General features: G+C 34.3%; 3 protein-coding genes across 3 annotated transcripts in view; 2 read left to right on the top strand and 1 right to left on the bottom strand.

Moving 5' to 3' along the window:
- LOC132733798 (nucleolar protein 16-like) overlaps positions 1-12,443 on the bottom strand; it is a 35,017-nt gene extending 22,574 nt beyond the window's left edge. Inside the window, exons 1-5 of the mRNA XM_060720484.1 lie at positions 12,285-12,443; positions 6,838-6,946; positions 5,264-5,348; positions 3,530-3,636; positions 2,777-2,891 (exon numbers count right to left, since the gene is read on the bottom strand). Coding sequence (XP_060576467.1) covers positions 2,777-2,891; positions 3,530-3,636; positions 5,264-5,348; positions 6,838-6,946; positions 12,285-12,385 — 517 coding nt within the window. The 5' untranslated portion in view covers positions 12,386-12,443. The remainder of the gene's footprint in view (positions 1-2,776; positions 2,892-3,529; positions 3,637-5,263; positions 5,349-6,837; positions 6,947-12,284) is intronic.
- LOC132733808 (uncharacterized) lies at positions 12,391-14,211 on the top strand. The gene is made up of 2 exons (XM_060720493.1): positions 12,391-12,519; positions 13,477-14,211. The coding sequence occupies exons 1-2, from the start codon at positions 12,391-12,393 to the stop codon at positions 14,209-14,211; spliced, it is 864 nt and encodes a 287-aa protein (XP_060576476.1).
- Positions 14,212-16,407: 2,196 nt separating this feature from the next.
- On the top strand, positions 16,408-19,897 carry LOC132733799 (uncharacterized). Its single transcript, XM_060720485.1, has 2 exons — positions 16,408-16,686; positions 19,289-19,897. The coding sequence occupies exons 1-2, from the start codon at positions 16,530-16,532 to the stop codon at positions 19,480-19,482; spliced, it is 351 nt and encodes a 116-aa protein (XP_060576468.1). The 5' UTR covers positions 16,408-16,529; the 3' UTR covers positions 19,483-19,897.
- Positions 19,898-20,251: the final 354 nt, after the last annotated feature.

Here is a 20,251-nt window from a genome sequence, read left to right as displayed (position 1 = left end):
AAACTTTCACCCACGTACCTGTAACAGTTAACAGGTAGTGTTTTATTTTAACTGGACAGTGAACGAATAAAACTGTTTGAATAATTATCTATTTTTTTCTGTTTCAATGATTGTTTGTAAAATTAGATTTGTATAATATTTTTAAAATAAAAAAAATATTCACTGAATGCATGGCATTTGTTATTGTTTTGTTGTTGTTGCATTTTAGTGTAAAAACACAACAAATTATCATCAGGAACATTTGTGACATTCATAGAATGTGTGATGCAAAAACTTTGATAGGTTATATGAGTATACCATTTAATACAAAACTTTAGTCCATCCCTATTCATTTTAAAAAAAAATAAAATACAGGACAAGGTCATTTACTATATAGACGACCTACTTGTGTTTAATTTCATGTTTAATCATCAGATTGATATTAATACAAAGGATTTTTATTTTTGAGCAAACATTTGTTTTCACTAATAAGTTCACTAAAAGTCAAAATTATCAAGCAGTTAAACTGAAAAATAGTGTTCAAATAAACCTGAAAGTTTTAACTTCTACATAAACAAGAATTTGTAACAGAGTCACCAATGTCCCCCACAAAATTGTGCCATTTCATTGATCTCAGGATTTTCAGTGCAAATTTTTATCAATGCTAGATCTGCACATGCAAGTAACAATAACTTCAGTAAAGAAATATAATGAAATAACTCCTGTGTATGTGCAGGTGTATACTTGTCACTATATCAAAGCCACAAAATGTGACAAATACAAAATCAACATAGGATATGGTCTGTTACAGGGTATATTTTGTGTCCAGTCTTTAACTTTTAGGTATGTGGGCATTCACCAACATTTTATTTGCATGGGCCGGACTTGGCATCAAAACCTGCAACAGGCCATTTCAGGCTTTGACCTCCAAGTGTGACCTAGGGTGTTGCCCAAGACATGTCATCTTTTTATTGTAAACATTTGTGCCTAGCATAATCTTAAAATATCTAAACTGATGAAAGTTATATACCTGACACAAAATTTACGCTAGAACAGACCATGGTAAGATTTGGCCTTAAAAGTAGGGGCCGGGTGTTAGGCATGACACATTGTAATATTATTGTGAACATTTTGCCAAGTATTTTCAAAATCCCTTGAACAACTAAAATATGGACTGGACACAAAATATGCCCTGTAACAGACCATGTTAAGCTTTGACCTCAAACTGTGACCTTGGAGGTAGGCAACTGGTTATTGTAAACATTTGTGCAAAGTTATTTCAAATTCCTTTGATAAATGACATAGTTATGGACCGGACACGAAAATGTGACAGACGGACGGACCATCAAAATGAAATAAAGGGCCATTTCTTTTGTTTGATAGAGGGCCAATGGCTAATTACTCTACTGTTACGAAATGAATTCTATTGTTCTCTTTTGTTCTGTAAACAGTTAGATGGCCCCCTATCCCTATTCAGTAGTGCAGACGGACAGACGGAGCCTATTTCTTATTCTATCTCCCCCTTTTTTTTTCATAAAGGCATGGGACAACTATAGAATGATCTATATTTAATAATTTGGATTTAGTATTAGTAAATCTGGAAATTTGTTCAAAATATCTACAAATGTTTAATCTAGAGACAAATCAGAGCTGGAATAGATACCTTCTGTCAGGTCTTCACAAACAACAACAACAGTACACGATTTCAACAATTTATTATCCTTTACATGCTTGTCTTTAACATATGCAGCATTTTCCCCCTTCCTTACACATGCTCAGAAAATTGACATGTGAAGTCAATTTACCAATATTTGTAAAAAGGGTGAAAATACTGACTAGAATGGTAAATATGTAAAAAATAAACGATTAAATAACAACGATGAACATTTCATACTTCATGATTAAACAAACACATGTACTATTGAAACACAAAAAGGTCCCAAGATTATATCAAATTAATTATCAAAACCAATTCACAAAATTAATGTTTTTTGATTTATACTTTTTCTAAGTCCATTTGATAAATTCTTAACAAAACAAGGGCAACATTGTCGCAATATACGCCTGTCACAGAAGCTTTTGTGAGAGATGTGGACATATACAGATATGCATATAGGAGATATGCTCTGGGCAATATCTGGATATATTATCATCTCTAGTGATTTTTTATCTGAACTTTGTCCCCTATGTGTGACCTTGACCTAAGGTGCAGGGCCTAAATTTTGCACGCGCCACTCCGCCTCACAATAGTAAACATTTGTGCCAAGTTATATTGAAATCCCTCTATACATGTAGAAGTTTTGCTCCGGACAAGCATTTTCCAATGACCTCTAAGTGTGACCGTGACCTTTGACCTAGAAACCTGGTTCATGCACGGGACACAGCTTCTCATAGTGGTGAACATTTCTATGAAGTTTCATAAAAATTCCTCCATGGGTGAAGGAGATATGCTCCAGACAAATATTGAATGCCACCCGCCCAGCCAGGGGGGAAACTAAAATATGACCTGTTTTTCAAATGGGCTTATAAAAAGCAAAGTAAAAATGTAACAACATGTGTATAACCTTATGATTTGTCAACCATTGCTTATTATTACAGCTGAAAATTAAAAGCACTTCACTGTTTTTTTTTTAAAAAAATGTGCCTTAAATTATTAAATCATTTAAACAAATTCTGCTGTTAACATTTTCAACTGAATTTCTCCATGTTTTATCCAACTCTGATTTGTTGCTAGATTCCACATTCGCCCGTCTAACTGTCTTTATAAATGTACAACAAATGCATCATCTGATCTCACCTTTTGACTTTAAATATGCCTCATACTGGGCAGGTGTATTTTTAAACATATTAATCTTCTTTTTAATCTGTTTTGGTGTTTCCTGATAGTGGTTTTTAGGGTCTCTCGCCATTGCCTATAATTTATAGAAAATATTCGTAAAATACTAAATACATTGTAGTTCTGACACAAGGAAGAAATGTGGAAATTTTTTGCTAAAAAATGTGATAATTGTAAGATTTTCATTTTCACTTAAATAATGCTAGGTATGCAAGTTTGTTTAAGTACCCAGTATTCTTGAAAAAAAAAATGATTTCTAAAATGTTAACATTGTGAACAATCATATAATTTTTATATAGTGAATATAACACTATGTCTTATTAACAAGTCTGTTAAACATATTTTCAGCCACGAGAAATATTATTTTTTCTAGCTAAGCATTACCAAGACTTCATAGGGCGGTAAATTTACATTTTCACATTTTAAGAAAAATTCATTACACCTAACTAACAAATTGAAAATTTTAAATGCCAAGTGGTTAATCAGCACCCTAACTTTTCCCATAAACAGAAAATAAAACAGAGTGTCCATGGGTCCTCTTGGGTGCCCGTTTGTGCCTGAAATAATGCACAGCGGTGCATCTAAGGCCTTTCTCCACCAGTAACAATTGAATGTTCCAATATGACCTTTACAGTCAGTAAGTAACAACTTTATTTAATGACACAGTCGGTTTCCTAATCTTGCATCAATGATGAAACATAAAACCCAACATACCTTAAAGTCATCTCCATATTTATCCAGCATATATGTACAGAAGAAAACATCTGGATCTGACAACTTATTGGTTTTGGCTAATGGTTTTGAGGCATCCTTCTCTAAAGCTGAAATATTCAAATTTAAAACATTATCAAATTAACAATAATTACAATTATTCAATATCTATTTTAAGATTAATTTTTCTTCCATAAAAGTAAAGGTTTTACATGTACATATATATAATTTATATACTTAAGAGACAAAGAAACACAAAGTAAAGAATAGCTATTAATCTGTTATGGTAGTTCTTGAATTTAATCTAGAAATGTCCCTGGCAAATATATGGCAATTCCTTGTTTCAAGTTCTGCTTTAAAGTCAACATCAATATTATCTTGACCTCATTACCAAGACTCCTCAACCTTGACCATATAACACCATCATCAAAAGGGGTCACTGTTTAATCAACAGTAACTATCCTGTAAAGTTAGCTGCAAATCAAATATACAGTAATTGGGTACCGCAATAATCTGATGCTATTCCTCAGTGAATATATAAAATAAACTTAACTAGAACTGCCACTATCATGGCGTGAATACCCCCGCATACCACTTTGTCAGAATCAACAGTGGCCATTTAGAGCTCAAGGACAACCTCCCTGCCAAATCTGAGGTTACTAAGCCAGTGCATTGCTAAGTTATGTATTCTACATGCTTCAAATGTGAAAATGTCAAAATCAATACATTGCGGACAGGACATTCTTTAGCAATTGAGAAGAAAAGCTTTTTTTTGTCAAGGTCCCTGTGACCTTGACCTTTGACCCAGTGACCTCAAAATCAATAGGGGTCACCTTATAGTCATGATCAACATCCATACCAAATATGAAGACTGTGGGTCAAAGGAATCTTAAGTTAATGGGTGGACAAACTTTTTGAAGTCAAAGTCCCTATGACCTTGACCTTTGATCCAGTGACCTCAAAATCAAAAGGGGTCATCTACTAATCATGATCAACATCCATGTCAAATATGAAGACTGTGGGTCAAAGGAATCTAAAGTTATTGGGCAGACAAAGTTTTTGAAGTCAAAGTCCCTGTGACCTTGACCTTTGACCTCAAAATCAATAGGGGTCATCTACTAATCATGACTAACCTCCATGCCAAATATGAAGACTGTAGGTCAAAGGAATCTTAAGTTATTGGGCGGACAAGCTTTTTGAAGTCAAGGCCCCTGTGACCTTGACCTTTGACCTGGTGACCTCAAAATCAATAGGGGTCATCTACTAATCATGACTAACCTCCATGCCAAATATGAAGACTAAGGGTCAAGGGAATCTTAAGTTATTGGGCGGACAAGCCTTTTGAAGTCAAGGCCCCTGTGACCTTGACCTTTGACCTAGTGACCTCAAAATCAATAGGGGTCATCTACTAATCATGACTAACCTTCATGCCAAATATGAAGACTAAGGGTCAAAGGAATCTTAAGTTATTGGGCAGACAAGCTTTTTGAAGTCAAGGCCCCTGTGACCTTGACCTTTGACCTAGTGACCTCAAAATCAATAGGGGTCATCTACTAATCATGACTAACCTCCATGCCAAATATGAAGACTAAGGGTCAAAGGAATCTTAAGTTATTGGGCGGACAAGAAAAAACCGACGGACGGACGGACGGCCGGACAAGCTGATTCCAGTATACCCCCTTACAACTTTGTTGTGCGGGGGTATAATAAATAAAGCAAGCCAGGGATTTAACTTACATTTTACCACATGCTCTTTTACTGGCCTTTCTTTCTGTTGTGTGACTCCTCCGGTATCATCTAAGTCCATTGGAGTAATTAACTCCTGAAATTATACAAGTCAGTGCTGTATATGAAGGTAGTCTTCAGTTTCTAACTACAGTCACAATAGTTAAGACTTGACAACATTAAAAATACTTAAAAAGGTTAGACTACAGTCATGTCAAGAATTTACTCAGGTTGAAGTATGTGTGGTCTCTGGTTCCAAAGTTTTGGCAATCACTAACAGTGCATCGACTAGATCCAAACAATTGTTAGCACTTGAACGCTGCCATCATAAATGAATATTTATTACATTACCAATCAACCAAACACACCAGTATATTGGGTAAAGATGTGTGATAAAAATAACAAAAGATTCTTGACGATGATTTGATAATGGTTTTCCCCCATCTGATGCAACATGAACAAATACAGTTACATTAGGGGACTGCATGTTGTATACCGGTATCATACAGTACCTTTTCTATTAAAGAAGTTTTTTTAAATATTTGGTTCATTTCAACTTTCTATAACAGAATACAAATTTCAGTGATAATCTATCTACTGAAGCTACTAAGTAAGGCCTTTATACTGATTAGCCCCCAAAATGGGCTATACCTTTCACTCACTGATCAGTTTATATAAATGAAATTCAGAACATGGTGTAAGATATACTGAGTTTCCTGATGATTCATCCTGTAATATGAAGAATTTACACAATTGACTTTAAGTAAGCTGTACTTAAACACAGAAGTTAGGTACAATATGCATATGATATGAAGGTATATTGGTGATGAAGAATGTTGAAATTTTGTTTGTTTGATTGGGTTTAACGTCACACCGACACATTATAGGTCATTTGGCGATTTTCCAGCTTTACTGGTGGAGGAAGACCTCAGGTGCCCTTATTTCAGGCACGAACGGGCACCCGAGTAGAACCACCAACGTTCCGTAAGCTAGCTGGATAGCTTACTCACATGAAAGAATCCAAATCCCTGTCGAGATTCAAAACCACAGTGGTGAGGGGCAAGTTGTTTGAAGTGAACGACCTTAACCACTCGGCCACGGACGCCCCAAGAATGTTGAAATAGTAAACCATCAATCCCAACAGTTCACCCTTAACCTTTGGTCCTACTTAGGCATAATACTAATTTAAGAATAGTGTCATGTAATGCTACGACTGTGCTTTGTCATGATAATAAAGTAAAAGCTAAGTTTTTAAAACTTTCTACTAAATAAAAAATTTTGATACCAGAATTTTAAGTTGAACAAAGGGAGATAAATCTACAAATCTAGATTTCAGATTCATGATTGCCTGTGTAGTGACATGTTTTATCTCCTGTTGATAAATTATGACAGTGTTAACAGTTTGAGAAATGTTATGGCTACATTACATGGACAACAAGAATGACCACCTTGCCACCTTAATATATGTAACCAGATTTTTCTTCAAACAAAAGCAACCTTATTGTAATTTTGTAATATTTAAATTAAACTATGAACTACAATGAAAAAACAACAGCACAAATTCTAAATATAGATCAATTACCAACCTTTGAAGATTTAATGTGGATAGTTTTATTAGGATTTGCACTCAATCCCATCTCAGCTAGATTTTTAGCAACACTTTTCCTTCTATCCCAAGACTCTTTGATCTCTTTACTGAAAAGTAATATTCATTGTGATTAAAAACTATGATAAAAGTGAAGCATCTTTTGAATTAGATACTTAATTTACATAATTATAACAGTGTGATAAATCAGTAAAATCACATACTTTGAAACAGAGTTAGATATAGAATTTTTCATACCAGCGCTACGAGTTGAATGGCAGTCTATGAGAAAGACCTCTAAGTTTTACTGGACAGGAGGTCCTGAAAAGTGAAATTTTTTAATGGACCAAACATGATTTATTAGACTGAAAATAAAACTTTATGGTAGCATTGTGAGTCAATTGTTTAGAGCCAGGAGTCAAAAGTTTGTAAGCTGTGTCACAACAAAACCAACATAATGGGTTTACAACCAGCATGGATCCAGACCAGCCTGCGCATCCGCGCAGTCTGATCAGGATCCATGCTGTTCACTATCAGTTTTGCTACTTGTAAAAGAGTTGGAAAGCGAACAGCAGACTGCGCGGATGCGCAGGCTGATCTGGATCCATGCTGGTCGCAAACCCATTTTGTTGGTATTGTCGTGACATGGCCCATATATATAAAGAAAAGTTATTATCAACAAAGAACTCAGTTTTTTTTCACCATAATCAAAATGTATAAATTAAAATAAATAATGTAATACATGTATTCAATGGATTTTGCAACTAACTTTTATTCCATGCAGATTATATACAGCAATACTAGCAAAATGAGAGGGTTAATTTCAGGGAAAATATGTAAACAGTATTATACAACATAATTATATGGGTTATTTAAAGATGTTGACAGATTAATTGTTCAATGAGTTTGGCACCTTAACACTTTACTTCTGCCAGTGTATTGATGCAATTTTACTGCCATGAAAAATTCTTAACAACAAGCAATTATCATAGTATTGCAAGCAATCCATAAGTCCCCTACCGGTTAGAACCCCATCAACATTCTGAAGGGCATTGGCCATTCACTTATGTTTCAATTTTTCTCTATTTTAAGTAAACTTGTTGGAAAAGTTCTTTAAAAGTGATCACAGGAAACAGTTTTTATGAACAGACAGACAGACGGACTGAAGGACACTCTAAAGTTAATATTTGAAACATCCCTGTTACCAAAATATAACATTTTAAAAGCAAAATTCTTAAATAGGAGATAACTCTTGACTTAAAGATGCAATTTCATAAAAATTTTCAGCTCTTTTTGACTTATCACAAATATTCTTATATTTGCCATGTTTTAAGCCTATTTGTTGCCAAGGCAACTGATATTTTTTCAAAAAAGGAAGAACAGATAAGACATGCATAATATCAAGACTGCTATCTACCCATAATCAAGTTTCATAAAAAAAATTTTCCAGTACTTTTTGAGTTATCACTGGATTCAGTTTATGTGTAAAATTTGCCATATTTTCAGTATATGTGTTGCCATAGCAACCAGAATTTTCAACATAGGAAGAACATAAAAAGACATGCATAATCTCAAGACTGCCATCTACCCATATGTCAAGTTTCATAAAAATATTTCCAGTACTTTTTGCGTTATCACTGGATCCAGTTTATGTGTAAAATTTGCCATATTTTTAGCCTATTTGTTGCCATAGCAACCAGAATTTTCAACATAGAAAGAAAAAGACGTGCATAATTCCAAGACTGCCATCTACCCATATGTCAAGTTTCATAAAAATATTTCTAGTACTTTTTGCGTTATCACTGGATCCAGTTTATGTGTAAAATTTGCCATATTTTTAGCCTATTTGTTGCCATAGCAACCAGAATTTTCAAAATAGGAAGAAAAGAAAAAGACGTGCATAATCTCCATACTGCAATCTATCCATATACCAAGTTTCATAAAAATATTTTCAGTACTTTTTAAGTTATCGCGGGATCCAGTTTTGTGGACGGACGGACTGACAGACAGACGGACGGACGGACAGACGGACGGACGGAGGGTAAACCTAAAGTCCCCTCCGGTAAACCGGTAGGGGACTAATTAGTACATCTGGACAAAGTTAAATGACAACTGAGAGATTCAGATCCTAAGGCCATCCTTTAAAAAATGTTTGTTTGCAGTAACCCGACCCAGAATTTTCAAGGTGGGTAGGTAGGTCGATTTTTTTTTTTTTTTATTGAACTGTACTCCCAAATAAACATGGAATTTCAAAAAATGCTGGACAATATATGCTTTGATAATCTGGTAACAATTAATAAATTGATAACTGAATTCTAATTTAATAAGACCTACACTTTATTTCTTCTAATAACCTTTAAAAGAACCAAAACAAAGCACAACTTCAAGGCATAATTTTCTGATTCAAAAATTTTTTTTTTATCCAGACCATGAAAAAAAAATTTGAGTAGGGGCAAATTTTGTGAGTCGGTCGTGTTACTGCAAACGAACATTTTTTTAAGGATGGCCTAACCATAGAAATGTGTCCATAGGACACAAATGCCATCACACTCCACTGTTTTGTCAATCTTATGACTTTAGGTCAAATATTTTTAGGCTACATGTGCCACCAGTTGAAAACTAAAAATCGAGTCAAGGGCAAGAAGGCTACATGTGCCACCAGTTGAAAACTAAAAATCGAGTCAAGGGCAAGAACTTTACAATACTGAATAAATCCACAAGCAAAACCTAAGGTGCATAAGTACATGGCTGACCAACATTCTTGTAAACGTTCAGACCTACAGGTCAAATATTTTTTCAGTTATGCATGAACGAGTTGAAAATTGCAAATTTATACTAAGTCAAGGGCAATTACTCTAACAAAACTGAAAAAAAAGTCCAAATGCAAAACCCCAGGTGCATAGCTTCACAGTGATTACGATCATTATTCCTGTAAAGTTGGTTGATTCTTACTCAAGCACTCGAGGAACAAATAACACAACATAATGGAACAGTTTTCACTAAGTCAAGGGCAATAAATCTGACAAAACAGAACATTCCTGTAAAGTTTCATGACACTAGATCAAATACTTTTTGTGTTACCTGCGACACAAGTTGAAAATTGTAAATTTTTACGAAGTCAAGGGTAATAACTCTAAAAATACTAAGCCAGTGTTTTTTCTCTCTTTACTGGGAAGAGGCCTTAGCCTTTTGATTTTGGGAAAAATTATCGCTAAAATTGCTGATTTGGGAAGTAAAAAAGCTGGTTTAAGATCAGATTTTTAGGAAAACTGCATGATTTTAAAGAAAATTTCAATTGGGAAGAAGTCTTTTTTCAGAGTCTGTTATATAAGTAGAAAAATCACTGTAAGCATATATCCACATGAAAATACCCAGGTGCACAACTACACATGCTGATCAACATTCCTGTAAATTTTCATGACTCTAGGTCAAATACTGTTTGAGCTACATGTGACACAAGTTGAAAGTTGCAAATATTTACTAAGTCAGGGGCAATAACTCTAAATATACAAAAATAGCCAAGTGCACAACTACACATGCTTATCAACATTTCTATAAAGTTTCATGACACTAGGTCAAATACTTTTTGAGTTACATGTGACACAAGTTAAAAAATTGTTAATTGTAAATTTTTACTAAATCAAGGGCAATAACTCTAAAATACTAAATATATCCACATGAAAATAGCCAGGTGCACAACAACACATGCTGATCAACATTTCTATAAAGTTTCATGACTCTAGGTCAAATACTTTTTGAGCTATGTGCGACACAAAAGAGAACAGACAAACGGAAGGACGGAGGGCATGCCACTTAAATGGACCAAGGGGCCATTTCTTTTGTTATTTTCTTTTGTTTAATAGAGAGCCATGGCCCCTTATTCTATTGTTACGGAATGAACTCCTACTGGCCGCCTACTTCTCTTAAATAGCCTGGACGGATGGACAAGGATAAATCTAAATGCCCCCACTTTTGGGGGCACAATAAATATAGACTTGCTAATTACGCATCTATTTAAATGGAAAATAATTGCAATGATGCAGGGATCAAGTTTCTAGGCGACTTGGGCAAAATAGTCGCCTTAAACGCCTTGTATCTCTTTCTGCGTTGATTAAATGTGCTCGGAAGTAAATTCCAGGCATTTTTACAATTATTCCTTGTAAATGTAGTGGTTGGTCGGGGAATGTTGTTGCCTTCCTTATGTTTTTTATATATGTGATTTCTTTAATCGTTTTTTTTTATCGTTTATTTTGGCTTGCAGCCACGGCTGCAAGCCATTTGTTTTGAATAACTTGTTCCGGTAAGGTGGTTTCCTGTTTCCAATTGTTAGTGCATGATTGAACGGGAAACCAGCTGCAATCGAGCCAATCGCAACTTTTCGGCCTTTTCCGTCACTCTTCGGATTAATGATAATAGCCAATGTAGTTCCGATTGCAATCGTGACAATTCGGGCGATTCCGTCATACTGCGGAATCAGAGGAAGTAATATTACGGAAATCTAAGCTATTTTAGTTAATTCGGTAATCCCAGTTTGTTGATATAAATAGGATTTCTATTTTTACTTGATTTATCGGTTTAAACCGTAATAAATTATAAACGAAATTGTTCCGTTTCAATTGTTTTTCAAGACGCAAAAGTTAGTTTCTTTTATAATTGCTTTTTGTCTGTATTAGTTTTATACAAAAGAGAATGGTGACTGTAGTAGTATTCCGTCTTCAAAGGGTGGTCCTGCTTACCAAATCACGCATGATCGAGTTATATTTAGATCTACTGAACGCAAGTCAATGGTGAGGTAATCTATGCATATCATTAACTTTGCCACATGCTGATCTACAGATAGCGCATCGTGTTTGTGATCGTGTAACATAGTTGATACATGCTTATTATTGGTACCACGTAACGAAGTATTTTAGTGCATTTACTTGTCTTTAAAGCAAACGAATGATTTCTCTGCGAAAAAGGGGAAATGAAATGTGCGGTCCCGTTCTCGAGTTCCTATGATTAGTTTTATACAATAGAGAATAGATTTCAAATCGTTTTGACAAAAAATATTCGTTTTTCCAAAAAAAAAAACAACTAAATAAACCCTTTATGATATACAAAAACTGTAATTAAAAAAAAATGTGATAATAAATTGAAACCAAAAAAAAAAAAAAAACAATTTTAAAGGGTTGGGATGAAGGCACAACTTAGTTCTGGCTTCCAAAACTTTATAAGCCGCTATTTAACATTTTTGTTTTTCATCTGATGCGGCATGTTCACGTCATGTCATAGTATATAAACGGGTATGCTGAAGACCTTAAGCTAGGCACAACTGTGCCAGCCTTTCCTTTTAAAAGGAAACTTTATTTGTTTTGGTTCTCGTGATTTAGCATGAAATATCAGAATATTATAAAATAAAATCAATTTGCCGTACGACAGTGAGATTTTGAATGAAAGAGCTAATACCATTTAATGTCTGGTAATTTCTTCGTTTTCTTCCATTCATTTTTCCTATTTCTACTGTAGTTATATGGTCGTTTAGATTGTTTTTTAGTCGGTTTACCCATTATTTATGAATTTCGCACGTGTGATAAAAGCGGAAGTAAACTGGGATACTAATCGACGGTCTCCGGACTTTGACGGTCTCCGGTCTTCACCATCGAATGGAGGAGACAGTCGATTACAAATCGTCGGTCTCTTGGTTAAACAAAATTGATATGAATTCAAAAGATTAAATGAAAATTGTTAAATAGCGTCAAAATTGAAACGCAGTCGGGGTCTGCTTCCCAAACACGTCTCAATATCTTTAAGTTGGTGTACTGTGCACGCTGTACATACAGTATTCATTGAAACAAGTTAACGGGCTTATTTTATGATATATGTTTATTTTCTTTTTATCTTTTTATTTGTAAATTGTATTTTTTATATAACCAATCCCCAAAAAAATGTTTTGGGGGCATATTTCATTTATTTGTTAACGTATTCTGATGAATCTTGCACCATAATAAACTTCAGCTCTTCGATTTTCCGGTATCACCATAAAAGTTATATTTAGAAACATAACGGGTAATTTTGAGAGGCCCTGGAAGAGGTACGTAAAAAGGATATTTTTAACGCGCGCGAGTAGATAATTCCGGCTCTTTGTTTTTCTTCTTTAATGAGTAAGTTAAAACGTAAAATAACATGTTTAGACGTTTTATTATTTCTTTGCTGTTCATTTATGTCAAATAAAAATATTTGTTACCAAAATTGTTGAGCATTACGTTCGTACTAATCATGAATATCTATGATAACACGATATTTATATGCAACGAACTTGTAACATATTAATCATTTTTACGTAAAAACACATGCATTATCATTTATTTACGTATAACAAAATATGTAGTAAAAGAATTAATGATTCAGATTTATTTTTGCTTAGCTTAACAGAGTGAAGAAGAAATTAATTTAGTGGTATTCAACTTACCCATCCTTCAGTGTACATACAGGAGTACGCCAGGGTTGTCTACTGTCACCTCTTATCTTCTCGGTTGTCATCGACTGGATTATGAGAACCTCCATGACACCACCAAGAGGCATCCAATTGTCACTCACTGCCTAGCTTGAAGATCTAGACTTTGCAGATGATGTGAGCCTACTATCCCACAAATTCCAGCAGATCCAACAGAAAACATCGGCTCTTTACACAACAGCAAAATCAACAGGCCTGGAGATCAACACCTCTAAAACCAAGTCCTTAAGAATAAATACCCAGAACAATTCGGACATCACACTAGACAATCAATCCATCGAAGACGTCAATCAGTTTACATATCTGGGAAGTATCGTTTCTAAGAATGGAGGAGCTGACAGTGATATCAAATCAAGACTTGGGAAAGCCAGGCATGCCTGTGTGACCCTCAGACCGTTATGGAAAAACAAGAACATCAGACAAAAGACCAAACTGAGAATCTTTGAGACCAATGTCAAATCAGTTCTTTTGTATGGATCAGAAACCTGGAAGCAAACCAAGAAAAACGAACACGACTTGCAGGTATTCATCAACAAATGCCTCCGACAGATCCTACAAATCAGATGGCCAAACAAGATCAGCAATTCAGATCTGTGGAATAGAACAGGCCAGTCATCTATTTCAAGCACCATCAAGAAACGTAAATGGCATTGGATAGGACACATTCTGAGGCGACCCCAACACAACATCACAAGGCAAGCTTTGGATTGGAATCCTCAAGGTAAAAGAAGAAAAGGCAGACCAACAACCACCTGGAGACGAACAGTAGAAGCTGAGTTGAAAAGCTGCAATATCACCTGGGCAGAAGCAAAAAGAGCAGCAATGAACCGACCCAGATGGAGAGCTGTTGTGGATGCCCTTTGCCCCACTAGGGGATAACAGGATTAGGTCAGGTAGGTCATTCAACTTACACATTAACATATAAAAGGAGCATTTAACATCAGTCTTTAAATCCATTTCACTTAAAGATTGCAATTGTGTAATCAGCCTTTTTTTTGAGTTAGTAAGAATTTCATCTACAAAATGTATACGTAAACGTCGTCTGCTTTAGTTACCGGTAGTCGGTCAATATATAAAAGTACCCCTGTGCGAGCCTCAAAATGAGCATCTGCTGCACATGCGCACAACAATGGGATTCCCGTACTTTTTATAGGCATGTTTTGTAAACAAACAGGTATAAAAGTGTGTGTTATTTTTTAAATACCTTATAGTCTGATTTTATTGACCTGTCAATTATGAATACATTATAGGGTTCGTTTAAATATTCGATCCCACTTCGGTTTGGTCCGTGTAGTTTACGAGAATTCATGTGGAGTATATTAGTCATGGATTGAAAGTCACGCCAGCTGAATGTGAAGGTTTTCGTTAATATTCACAATAGGACAGTCGGTAAAGAGAATGCCTGATAATTGAGAGGTCTGTGGTTCGATCCTTACTGTTGCCATTGTTTTAGTACTCTTTCTTTATTTTTGCAGTATATTTTAATGAAACAGATTTGTAGTGTGTTTTACGGCATTGAAAAGACATTTATTGATTTTATTCCGTTTTAATTTTAAACATGAATTCTTAAAAAACATGTTATTTAAAAAGAGTATATACATAACAAAGTAAAGTAAAACATAATAAAAAAAACGAACAACATAAAATAATCAAATATAGATTCAATAATGTTGAAAATATTAATAAGAAAAAAACATGGACCAACGCGGCCTCGAACTTAAAACACGTGTGGCACCTTCAGATTATAAACTCGTGATTTACCCTATTGCGCTATAACGCTGAGTACACTTAGTTTAGAGATACAAATTAAATTAAATTCCATCGTACAGCGTACATCTCACGGAACTTACCGAACATCTACCGAAGATTAATATACTGTGTGCATCGACCGTGTAATCAGTATGTAATTGACAGGTTAATAAAACCAAACAATACCAAACTTGACAACATTTCCAGATATTGTCGAATTCCAGCGATAGTATGAGATGGTGAGCTTGATTAGATTAAAAATTCTAATAATTCGATTTAATTATAAAAAGCCGAGTTTATCAACCAGCCGAAGTTATCTCCCCAACCAGTATGATATGATCCATTAAATTCATGTATAATCACGAGACTGTCGATTTGTATAGTAACCTGCTAATCGGTGGTCTCCTACAATCGACGGTCTTTGGAGACATAACCTTATCCCACGAGACCGTAACTATAAATCGACGATCTCATCCCATTGGCGGTCTTCAACGGTCTTTAGAAAAAACAAATTTGCGTTAACTCACAAATGTATATACTGTATATCTTTTTTTAATTAAATCATCAATATTATACTACTACAACTAAGTACATGTACTACTACTAATAATAATATCGATGAAGTAGATGTAAAAGAAATAATATTAGAACCTTGATATTAATTGATAAATTTAATAGCATTTGTATATTTCAATATATTTCATTGCTAATTTGTTTATGTAAATTTCTGCATAACAATATTTTCTATTAATATCCTTAAATATTGACATAAATAAAGTATCGTCGTTAAAGAAAATTGTTAATTGACCGATTATAAATTATTTTTAAAAAATTGTTTTCAATTCATCGAGAGACCGTCGATTTGTGTACTAACCGGTCTTCCACGGTATTTGGAGACCGTCAGAGACCGTCGATGTTGTTGAGACCGTCGATTAGTAAACCAATTTTTGTTCAAACCGTCATATCGAATTTCTAACAAAATCATCAAATTCTGCAGAATCTTTAAAGAGAAAATACATAAATTGAAAAGTAAGATGATTCACATGTTTTAAATTTATTCTTAAAATCAGAAATGAAATATGAAAATGCGGTCATTGTTGTTATACTTGATTAATACGTGTGTAATGACTGTTTTTAATCGATCAAATATTTCGTAGATCTGATCTGATGATGCTTTCACAAAATGCTTCCACCTTTAAAATGCTGTAATAGTCAAGATTTATGCTGAATTAAGTTCTGCATCCATGTAAAAAACACTTAATGAGATGTATTTTTCTTAAATTTTCTTTCGATTCTTTTGTCAAAATAAGGCTCCTTCCGTGTATTACTGTGCAGTTTCCTTACTACTAAATTTCAATCAAGCAAGAAGATTTTTCCAATGTTAGCCTGTATAACAAATAAACTATTTTCAAGCTTTAAGATAGATTTCTATGTAATAACAGTACGACATGGATCCTTCGAAATTACCCGATAAGAAAGAAGACAAGAAAGAAAAATTAAGATATTTGGCACCGCCACCCCCTAAAGAAACTGCTTCAAGACCAACATTTGTAGACTCTAAAAATGATATGAAATACAGTTGTGCTGCTATTTTGACAACAGTATGTAAGTAGAGTATTTAACTCAGATTGTCATACCACTCCATATGACGTTTGGCAATCTGGAAGATTTAAATTTTAACACTGTTTAAAAAAGCAATATCAAGATCAAATTAGCAGTAGCATGGGGCAGCACGAAATACCCAAATATACGGAAATACACCCAAATATTGCCCAAATATACCCAAACGTTGCCTTAATATACCCAAATATTGCCCAATTATACAGAAATTAAATGTTTATACTAAAAAAGTGCTGTTTTAATCATGAATACAATATACACTTTCACTATTAAGATATAATCAAACATACCCAAATATACATTTCCTATCATTGTGTTTTGAACATACATTTCCTATCATTGTGTTTTGAACCAAAATTAAAGCTATTATTTTTTTTAAATAACATGGACATTTGTATATGATTTGAAATTTTAACAAAATTACACCTTAAAAATGTAATTGTAGACAACAAATATCATATGTTGATTTAAAATTGCAAGTACATTCAAAAAGAACCTATATAGTAGATAAGCAAATGTCACAACTTTATTTTCTTACATATCTTAATTGCCCATTTCAACGGAATGAATGAAAGTTAAAGCAGGCTAAGTCATATTATTTTATAAATATTTATTTATTTCTCATTATAATCTATATTTTATACACACAAAAATAAATATTGTTAAATTTGGGTGTATTTGGGTATATTTGGGTATTTCGTGCACCGGTGGCATGATTTCAGGACTCTTAACCAGGACGTTTCAGTCCCCTGGACGTTTCGGCCCTATATGTTTCACCTCCTAGATGTTTCAGATACTTTTTTGTCATATAATTTATATTGTATAGCGTATACTTGTAAGTTTATTATCATGACCAATGTTGTTACAGCAGAGCTTAATTGGACTTTTGATTATTTCATGTCAGGAAGCTATACAGCTAACTAAGGGAACATCGGTGGTTCTACTCTGGTGCCAGTTTGTGCATTTAATAATGCACAGAAAGGCACCTGAGGTCTTCCTCCACCAATAAAGCTTTACTAGTCTCAAAACGTTAACCACTCAGCCACCCTGTCACTTTGTGATTACTTGATTTCCTAAGATGAAGCATAAGGATCTACAATGACTCTTTTGTTATATGCCCGAAAGAATGAGTGAAAATAGTGAATAACCTCCCCTGAGTACTCCCTATAAATAGATAGGTCCTAAGCTATTGGATTACTTGGACTTTATCGCCTATTTCTTTGTAGCAAAATAAATAACTTAGGGCTAATTATGATCATTTATAAAAATCAGATTAAATATTGCGATAAGATATAGAATCTGTTGACATAAATGAAACATTTTTTTCTTAAGGTTTACATATTTGTTGATGCATGTGGAAATAATTGAGTAAGACATATCAACCTGTCTTACATAAAACTCAACAATAAAAGCAAAGGATTCCAAATATTTAGACCTACTTACATTTTGGTTAACATCAGTTTTTATCAAGGGAAGATAATCCACCACTGTCCCCCATTTCGGGCATATTCTGTTATACCCCCTGGCGTCCTTCCGTCCGTCTGTCTGTCTGTCCGCACTCACAGGACAGTATGTGGCTAGAGGGACAATAGGTAACTGTTCTTTCTCTTTGATGTCATTCATTCTGTAATGCTTTTATGTGGCTATTTTCTTTTGTGTGGCTAAAAAGAACAATAGAGAGAACAATAGAGTAGCCACATAATTTCTGTCCTGTGAGAACGTCCGTCCGTCTGTCCGTCCGTCCGTTAGCAATTTGGTTTCCGGAGCATAACTTCAATTCCATTTGGCCCACAATATTCAAACTTCATAGGATGGTTGTCCATATTGAGTAGAAGACCCCTATTGATTTTGGGGTCACAAGGTCAAAGGTCAAGGTCACTATGACCTTAAAACTGAAAACAGTTTCCGGAGCATAACTTAAGTCCCATTTGCCCCACAGTGTTCAAACTTCATAGGATGATTGTCCATATTGGGTAGAAGACCCCTATTGATTTTGGGGTCACAAGGTCAAAGGTCAAGGTCACTATGACCTTAAAACTGAAAACAGTTTCTGGAGCATAACTTAAGTTCCATTTGGCCCACAGTGTTCAAACTTCATAGGATGATTGTCTATATTGGGCAGAAGACCCCTCTTGATTTTGGGGTCACAAGGTCAAAGGTCAAGGTCACTATTACTTTGAAATTGAAAACAGTTTCTTGAGCATAACTTAAGTTCCATTCGGCCCACAATATTCAAATTTCATAGGATGATTGTCCATATTAGGTTGAAGACCCCAATTGATTTTGGGGTCACAAGATCAAAGGTCAAGGTCACTATTACCTTAAAACTGAAAACAGTTTCCGGGGCATAACTTAAGTTCCATTTGGACCACAATATTCAAACTTCATAGGAGGATTGTATTTGAAGGAGGTAATACTTTATTTAATTCCAATGTCTTACAAATGCTTCTTCTTTACTTTAAAAAAAAATCACTTTCGGGCATATAATGCTCCGCCTAGCGGTGCTCTTGTTAAATATAGTTAAGAACATTTTTTTATTGATAAAACATATTTTCATTGACTAAACAGTTTGTGTTTCTCCTTTCAGGTGCTTTTTTGACAGGAGCATCACTAATTGGTGCAGTGGCATTCTCAGGAAGAAGTGATTCTGTAGTTTTTTCATACATGTCAAATTCCCGTATCTTGTTTTCTGGTCTAACTGCTGCATCATTAGTAGCTACTTTTCATTATAGAGAGAAGGATATGGAATTGGAACGGGCTAGGAATGATGTAGAAAATTAATTGCCTCGGAAAGATATATATGAAGCATTCAAAGTTTGAAAAATGAAAAATATTACGAGTTCCGTTTATGGAACCATTGTGAAGTTGTTGCTTTTATTGTGATACATATAGTGTGAAACAAGTCATCCTAAAAAATTGAATTAATATGAATTAATTTGAAGAGACTTTATACAAAATGTTTAACATAATACTGTAAACAACTGGATTAGAGAAGAGACCTTATTACTGTGAAAAAAGACAATATGAATATTTTTAAGAGAAGAAACATGTATGTAAAAATATGATGACTGAAGTTGTTCATATTACAATATTTTATTATTTTGCACTCTAACTCTGTGTAATGTTGATATACTATGCATGCCTGTAAAATTAAGCAGAGTAAGAAAAAATAATAAAGAAAAATATTATTTTATAACAGTTTTCTAGTTTTTATTAGATCTATCAGTATATGTATATTATAGGGAAAACTTCCCTACTCACCTGAGTGACATTGTTGGCACCTTTGTCATACTTTTGGTTAAGTTTTTCATACCACCCCACTTATTTCCTATACCCTTTGAAGTAATGGTATTGCTTTGAAACTTTAAATACTTGTGTGTAACCATCATTCAGAGGACATAACTCTGTCTTGAAAGTAGACAACATTATGTTCCTTTTAAGCACTACTTTTTAGCTCACCTGAGCTAGCTAAGGGTGAGCTTATAGGATCGTTGAATGTCCGTTGTCTGTAGTCCGTTGTCGGTCGACATTTGTTAGTTAACACTCTAGT

The sequence above is a fragment of the Ruditapes philippinarum genome, unplaced genomic scaffold (assembly GCF_026571515.1).
Source record: "Ruditapes philippinarum isolate M1 unplaced genomic scaffold, ASM2657151v2 ctg1680_1_1_1_1, whole genome shotgun sequence".
Taxonomy (NCBI): Eukaryota; Metazoa; Mollusca; class Bivalvia; order Venerida; family Veneridae; genus Ruditapes; species Ruditapes philippinarum.
The sequence above is the reverse complement of the archived record's forward strand: the minus strand, read 5'-3'. Positions and strand labels throughout refer to the sequence as shown.

Coding starts and splice junctions, on each gene's coding strand:
- LOC132733808 (XM_060720493.1), top strand. CDS start 12,391: ATGAATTTCGCACGTGTGATAAAAGCGGAAGTAAACTGGGATACTAAT. Junction 12,520..13,476: donor TACAAATCGTCGGTCTCTTG/GTTAAACAAAAT, acceptor CACAAATTCCAG/CAGATCCAACAGAAAACATC.
- LOC132733799 (XM_060720485.1), top strand. CDS start 16,530: ATGGATCCTTCGAAATTACCCGATAAGAAAGAAGACAAGAAAGAAAAA. Junction 16,687..19,288: donor TGCTATTTTGACAACAGTAT/GTAAGTAGAGTA, acceptor TTCTCCTTTCAG/GTGCTTTTTTGACAGGAGCA.